This window comes from Triticum dicoccoides, chromosome 1A, assembly GCF_002162155.2.
Source record: "Triticum dicoccoides isolate Atlit2015 ecotype Zavitan chromosome 1A, WEW_v2.0, whole genome shotgun sequence".
NCBI classification, from domain to species: Eukaryota; Viridiplantae; Streptophyta; class Magnoliopsida; order Poales; family Poaceae; genus Triticum; species Triticum dicoccoides.
The window spans coordinates 310,311,615-310,318,892 of record NC_041380.1 but is presented as its reverse complement, the minus strand read 5'-3'; the positions used below and the strand labels follow the sequence as shown (position 1 = coordinate 310,318,892).

The 7,278-nt window shown below is 48.2% G+C and overlaps 1 protein-coding gene across 1 annotated transcript; it reads left to right on the top strand.

Moving 5' to 3' along the window:
• Positions 1-636: 636 nt before the first annotated feature.
• On the top strand, positions 637-6,646 carry LOC119270187 (alpha-galactosidase-like). The gene is made up of 15 exons (XM_037552164.1): positions 637-845; positions 2,308-2,366; positions 4,035-4,091; positions 4,205-4,239; positions 4,513-4,616; positions 4,766-4,841; positions 4,960-5,018; positions 5,109-5,174; positions 5,261-5,347; positions 5,434-5,498; positions 5,600-5,682; positions 5,781-5,871; positions 5,959-6,008; positions 6,090-6,230; positions 6,328-6,646. The coding sequence occupies exons 1-15, from the start codon at positions 673-675 to the stop codon at positions 6,409-6,411; spliced, it is 1,230 nt and encodes a 409-aa protein (XP_037408061.1). The 5' UTR covers positions 637-672; the 3' UTR covers positions 6,412-6,646.
• The last annotated feature ends 632 nt before the right edge of the window (positions 6,647-7,278 follow it).

Here is a 7,278-nt window from a genome sequence, read left to right as displayed (position 1 = left end):
TGACAGAGACTTCGCTAAGTTTTCCCGCTAATTTCAGTTAACATTTTTGTGTTTACAAGCATGCATGTAACCTGTACACGTACACGTGTATTTTAACAAAAACACTGGCCTTTGAAAAAAAAAGCAGTTTTCCCGCTAATTTCGAATTGCCTGTATCTGGTAAGAAATCAATTCTATTTTTTTTTTCGAAAGGTTGTGAGAAATCATTCGGTTGATATTTTTCTTCACGTACGTACATGCGCACACACGGAGCTGGGGCATATCCCGTGTTCCACCCCGCCCACGCCATCCCGTCTCACTGACAGCGGGCCACCACCACTCCACCAGCAGCCGAACGCACGGCTGGATCCCACGGAGCACCGGTCCGCGAGCACTGCACTGAGCCCGGCGACACAAGTCAAGCCACAGGAGTGCATCCACACACCCAAAAACAAAAACAAAAACAAAAACAAATAATACTGTATTTACTACTCCTAGAAGAAAATAATTGTACCACATTAACATTAATATTTGGGCTTAATATTTTGAAAACTGCGGCCCCGCAGTCCCCGCGCGCGGCCCTATAAAAAGGCGCGCGTCAGACGCGTCTCCAGCAGTCACTCACCGGCGCCACCAGTACCACCCCCACCCACCCCACCTCCTCCTACCTCTGCTCCTCCCCGCTCGGCAGCCATGGCGCGAGCCTCGAGCCTGTCGCTGCTGCTCGCGCTGGTGGTCGCGGCGGCGGCGGCCGGTGCCAGGGTGCGCGTGCACGCGGCCGGGAACGCGACGCTGGGCCAGCTCCGCGCGCGGCGGGGGCGGCGGGAGGCGCTCGAGAACGGCCTCGGCGGGACGCCGCAGATGGGGTGAGCACTTCCACTCACGCCGCCACCGTCCCAACTCCTCCTCTTGTCTTTTCCTCCTCGTCTTTTCGCCCGGTATAGTATAGCATGCATTCGATTCGATCCATATCCTCCGCCTCACGCTACGCTGCCGCCCAATCCGCACGAACAAAGCAAAAGTTTTATTGACATGAAAATATAGTAGTATCATCGCTCTGGAGTAGGAGTAGGGCTGACCGTAAAGAATCTGCGGTGGTGCGTGGTGAGAATGGTGGCTTTGGGGCGGGGAAAGGGACGTTCATATGCGGCTCGCTTGCGGAGGAAGCGAGAGGTGCATGGCCAAATCTCGGAGGCAGCGGCCACCGGGTCGTTAAGCCGCTCCCTCCGCTTTCATGATGGCTGGCCGGGGTTTGGACGCTTTTGTTAAAGCCACTTTGGCCACTTCCATTCCCGCACGCGATATTTCCAATTTCTGTCCCGCTTGGTAGCTACACGTACGGTATTTTCCTACGTACTGTGTTTTCCTTTTTTCTTACAATTTCTGTCCCCCCACGTACTTTCTTTTGGCTGGATATAGGATGAGATATTTGGCGGTAAGATGAGGGATTGAGCAACTGAGCGGAGTAAGATAAATGCTTGCTTGGGCAGTGGGCACGCACGTGCGCAGGCAGGCGCTGGGCGTTTCTCTCTGCTTCCCTCGTCCAGTCATATATACTCCTATAGATCTAAAGATTTTCTTTTGGCCAGCATTTATATTGGAACGAGCATGTAGGTGCTCCAGATTTCGCATGGATCCAACAGTGTTTGTTTCTGCTAGTACTATATATTGATCGGTGACTTCATCTGTAATGCAAAACCTGCAGTGATCTTCGTCTATAATTGAACGGAAAAGAACAAAAAACTGCGTAACAACCGAGGGGGGCCTGCGGCTGCGAGCAAAGCCCGCCCAAAGAAGAGGGGAAAAGATTTGACGACCCTCCCCTTTATCTATGCTTTCTTTTGCCTTTTTCTCTGTTGGCCTTTGTGCCTGTCCCCTGGCCTCTGTCCTCTCCTCGCGCTGCATGCACATAGCAGTATTTTAACTGTGCAACCTGAGCCGTACGGTACTGCCGTCCCGGTGCTGATGGGTCATCATCACGTACCCGGTCCGGCGAGTCGCCTACTCGGTCCTCTCTGTGTCGGTTGCTCAATACTACTAGTCAATACAGTAGTACCACATTGGCCTTCAAAAAAAAAAAGTAGTACCACATTGGTCTAGAAGCAAATATGTCATGCGCAAGCATCGGCAATAATTTGACGTGGGTCGCGATTTTCCTTTGACAAGCCTCGTCATGATCGCCATTTTTCCAAGGACGTGCCTCGTCATGAGTCGCGACTTTCCTTTTGACCTATATATGTAGTTCGTCATGGGTCGCCATTTTATCCTCTAATTTAATCTGATTATTAAATTTAATCCTGACTGATGATGAAACATTTCGTGTGTTAGGTGGAACAGCTGGAACCACTTCTACTGCGGGATCAGCGAGGAGATCATCAGGGAGACAGGTACGTACGGGACGCTCGCTCCTTCCTTCCTTCCCACAACCACTCCAACCCAACCCAACCCCCGTTTCAAGCCTCAGGTCCTATGGTCCTACCTGCAATTGTGCACCTCCCTCCCTTTCCACTTGTTCAATGCACATTCGGCCCAATCACTGTGCTTTCCGACATGTCGTTATCAGTATCACGCCCAACGCTACTCTATAACTGTAGGTTAGCAAAACATTCAGCCCAATCACTGGATAACTCACCAGTACGCTTCATGGATTTTTGCTAAACTGCTGTTTATAGTACTCCCTCTCTTCACTTTTATAAGGCTATGTGGACGTTTCAGACGCTGTGCAAAACAGGACAATTTCACTTGTCTGAAACGACTTATAAAAATAAACGGAGGGAGTACCAGCGTTGGGCGTGATAATGACGTGTCGGTGACACTGACCCGGAGACCTGTTTATCAGGAAACAAGGAAAGATCCATGGAAAAGGCCAGCAGGCCCAATTAATCCCTCGCCAACAGACTAGATCCCTTTTGTCCGGCCGCGGGCACATCGGCCATTTGTGCGGTGCGGTGCGTCGTCGGTGCACCGAGAGTTTTTTGTGCCGATTCGGAGGCGTCCGCGTCGGCGTCGGCGCTGGGCGTTGCCCCCAAGAGCCCCAGGCCTCTCCCTCCCTCCTCACACACTGTCGGACGGCACAGCCTACCCGTTGCTGTTGGTTGTTGTTAGTTGTTGCCAGTTACAGAGTAAGCATGTTACAGCTTGCAAGCAACAAGTTGCACCAACCATACAAGGGACACGACAGCCTCTGCGCATCGCCATATTCTCTCCTCCAAAACCTCTACCCAACCTTTATTCCTTGAGCCGGATGAGATCTGGGAATCACGGACGCCTTTTCTCCCTTTCAACGATTCAGAGATGCCTTTCGCCCTACATAAATCTGCATAAGAAAAACAGGCTAATGGAGCCATGCTTTAGTACTTTTGTAGGCTTTCTTATAGCCTAATCGGTCCAATCCAATCCAGCACTCGAGAATGGAAAGATTCCAAGCATGAAGCATGTTTCACGTCACAACTATACCCACCGAGAGTGGGGAGGAACACGCTCACATGCCACATGCCCTACAGACTTCTTTATTTCTGATGAAGCGTAAGATATGTAGACCCTTGTGCAGAATTCTGATGGGAATTACGTTCATGAGGGGTGATGAGGACCCATATCCACATTTAAGGCCAACCGATCAATCACGAAAGGGCGGCAGATCAGATTTTCCGGTCTTTGTGGTCCGATGGATAAACAAATCACTTGACCCTAGCGTCACAAACCACAAGGGTCTCTCTGCAATCTATCCACATATGACAGATGTACGTATCAGGATAGGGACTTTTGAGCTAACAAGTTGGGTCAGACAAGTTTTTTTTTTTAAGTTCTAACAAGAGGAGGCATGCACCTGCTCCCATGGTACAATTTGTACTGACCCCCATCGACACATAACTATGGTTAGTTTAGCGCTAGAACCACTGAGTCCCTAGAGTTGGGTTGTTGGTGCTGGACCAACGCCAACACCCCGTGATGATGTCCTTGTCTTTATTTACTGCAACAATAATGTCATGAAGAATTTGATATGCTGTCAAATTGTACTATCGTAATGACTGCGTCGTTGTTTTCCTTTCCTTCAGCTGATGCGTTGATCAACACCGGTCTGGCGCAATTGGGCTATAAATATGTTAACATCGGTATGGACTGCTCTCCGGACCATATTTCCCATGACATGTTGGACACAACTACTACAATAGAATATTTTTAACAGCATGTTTTACTCAAATGTATATCATGCCTCTTGTTTCAGATGATTGCTGGGCAGAATTAAACAGGGATTACCAGGTAAGGAGATGCACTTGAGCATTGCTAACCATCCCTATCATTTCAGTAATATTGCAACTGCGGAATTATGTTTTTACACAATCCAAGAAATTAAGTGCAAGAGACAACTGTAGTATGAAATTCAGCTAACCATCCCTATCTGTTCAGACAACTGTAGTATGAATTATTTCCAAGATAATATTAGAAGTTTTAGAAGCAGAAAATTATGCATATGGACACGATTTATAATATTATTTCTGTCAGTATCGATAATGTTCTATCACGATTTCTCAGGGTAACATGGTTCCAAACAAAAGAACATTCCCATCTGGCATCAAGGCGCTTGCAGATTATGTGCACGCGAAAGGGTTGAAACTCGGTATCTACAGTGATGCTGGGTATGCTAGCTATCCAATTCATCATAAAAATAACACTAATTTCTTCTTATACAGCAGCAACTAAACTCTTCACTAGCCCAAGAAAACTAGACTTTGTATGTATGATAAACTGGCAATAAACTGAAACGAACTGTCACCGCGTGTCGCAGGATGCAAACATGCAGTAACAAAATGCCAGGATCGCTCGATCACGAAGAGCAAGACGTGAAGACTTTTGCTTCTTGGGTATGGAATCTATATTCTGTTTACTGAATCGCATATACCCCTTGTAATTATTTACCTGACGGCTGGTGCCAAACCAAAACTGACACCATAAATTGATCTTGTAATTCTTACGTTCCAGGGAGTTGATTATCTGAAGTACGACAACTGCAATGATGCTGGCAGGAGTGTCCACGAAAGGTAGGGAGAACAATACCTCAAACTGTGGCATGACAAGTGCATTGAGTCTTATGTGTTAGATTGCAAAGTAAATTGCCATGTTTGATGCAGATACACTAGGATGAGCAACGCCATGAAGAAATACGGGCAGAACATCTTCTTCTCACTCTGCGAATGGTGAGTCTGCTCGTCATAGCATTTTAGGATGGAAAGGAGAAACATCAAGCATTGCTGATTCACTCTTGTGTGCTTTTGCTGTTTAGGGGAAACGAAAACCCTGCTACATGGGCACGTGGCATGGGCGGTAATAGCTGGAGGACAACTGGCGACATTGCTGACAACTGGGGCAGGTGCTGCTCATTTCATTAACTCTGGGATTTTGGCCAGGTATCTACTAGAATTAGCAGGACTGATCATGGTTACCTCGTTACTTCAGCATGACATCCCGCGCGGACCAGAATGACAAATGGGCCTCCTATGCTGGACCTGGTGGATGGAACGGTAAGAGTTTCAGACGAATCTGTCCCAGTGTTGCTGATTGCCCAATGATTTGTTAGCTTCGTTTGAACTGATCGATAGACGATGTTCTGCTCCAATCTCAGATCCTGATATGCTCGAAGTTGGAAATGGTGGGATGTCCGAAGCCGAGTACCGCTCGCACTTCAGCATCTGGGCACTTGCCAAGGTACCCATGACGTCCCATGTGCATTTAGTAATGCTGTTACAATTCTCAAAAAGAAATTCTGCATTTCCTCACTGCAATCCTGGTTCTGAGTTGTGTAGGCTCCTCTTCTGATCGGGTGCGACGTGCGCTCGATGAGCCCGCAGACAAAGACCATAATCAGCAATCAGGAGGTCATCGCTGTCAACCAAGGCAAGTATTCTCTTCCGCTTTTTTGCTCATGATACACCTTCTTCATATGGGATTTTCAGTGTACTCATACTACAGTCATCTGAACAGATAGCCTAGGCGTCCAGGGAAAGAAGGTGCAATCCGACGGTGGTTTGGAGGTATTGCTCAATTCAAATCTCTTAGTAGCGGCTTCCATGATGAGATTTCTTGAAACTGAAACTGGGGAGATATTTTTGTAGGTTTGGGCCGGCCCGCTCAGCGGCAACAGAAAGGCGGTGGTTCTATGGAACAGGCAGGGGTACCAGGCAACCATCACCGCACACTGGTCAAACGTCGGGCTTCCGGGGTCCGCGTCCGTCACCGCTCGCGATCTATGGGCGGTAAGCTTGCTTTCTTCAGAGCTCAGTGCTCATTCTTAACAATCCGTTACACATTCCAGGGTTTCATCATCACAACAACTTCCGTCTTGTTGCGCAGCACTCGTCGTTCTCTGCTCAGGGGCAGCTATCTGCGTCGGTGGCGCCTCATGACTGCAAGATGTACATCCTGACACCAAAGTAACCGTAGGCGAAAGCATAGCAAGTCGATCCATCTAGTTCAGGGGGAAGGGTTTGCAAGGAAGGATCGATAGAGCTGAGACGAGGTGAATTGAGCAATGTGGCTTTGGTTGTATGACCTTAGAAATAAGCTGCAGCTGTATGTAAAGTGCCGTGGAAATGTCGGCGGCGCGTGTGTTTTCTGAAGTTTGCAAGTTGTAACGAAAGTTGCAGCAATAAAAATGGGTTTTCGTAGCGCCGTCTTTTGCATTGGGGCTTCTCTCTGAAATGAAATTCTTGGGCTCAGCCAACCGAATCTCTACCACTGAATGGCAGCAAAAAGGGTCGTTGCTATCTGTACCTGAACTGAGAAGAAGATTTCTTTGGTAAGTTCATAATACAGGTGGCAAATGTAAGATAAACTGGGAACAGGTGTGTAGATCAAAGCTGCTTGGTGGGTTAGGTGTGCTTCACCTCGCAAAGTTTGCCTCTGCTCTCCGGCTGCGGTGGATGTGGTTCGAATGGCAAGTCCTGGCCAAAGCCTTGGGCGGGTTTGGGAACCCCATGTGATAAGAACGACCGGAACATCTTCACTGCGACAACCAAGGTCATGGTGGGCAATGGCCTTTGGGCATCCTTCTGGGAATCGACCTGGCTTGATGGTTTGAGGCCGAAGGATGTGGCCCCAAAACTTTATGATATTTCCAGAAAGAAGATGTGTTCGGTTCAAAAGGCCTTGCATAATGGTTATTGGATCTCCCAGCTGGACATTTCTTCGGGTATCTCTATTGACCACATCTCCCAGTTTGCTGTCCTTTGGGAAAGGCTTTCCCACATTCAGCTAAACCCCGGCATGGAGGATTCGATCTCGTGGAAGTTCTCCAAAGATGGC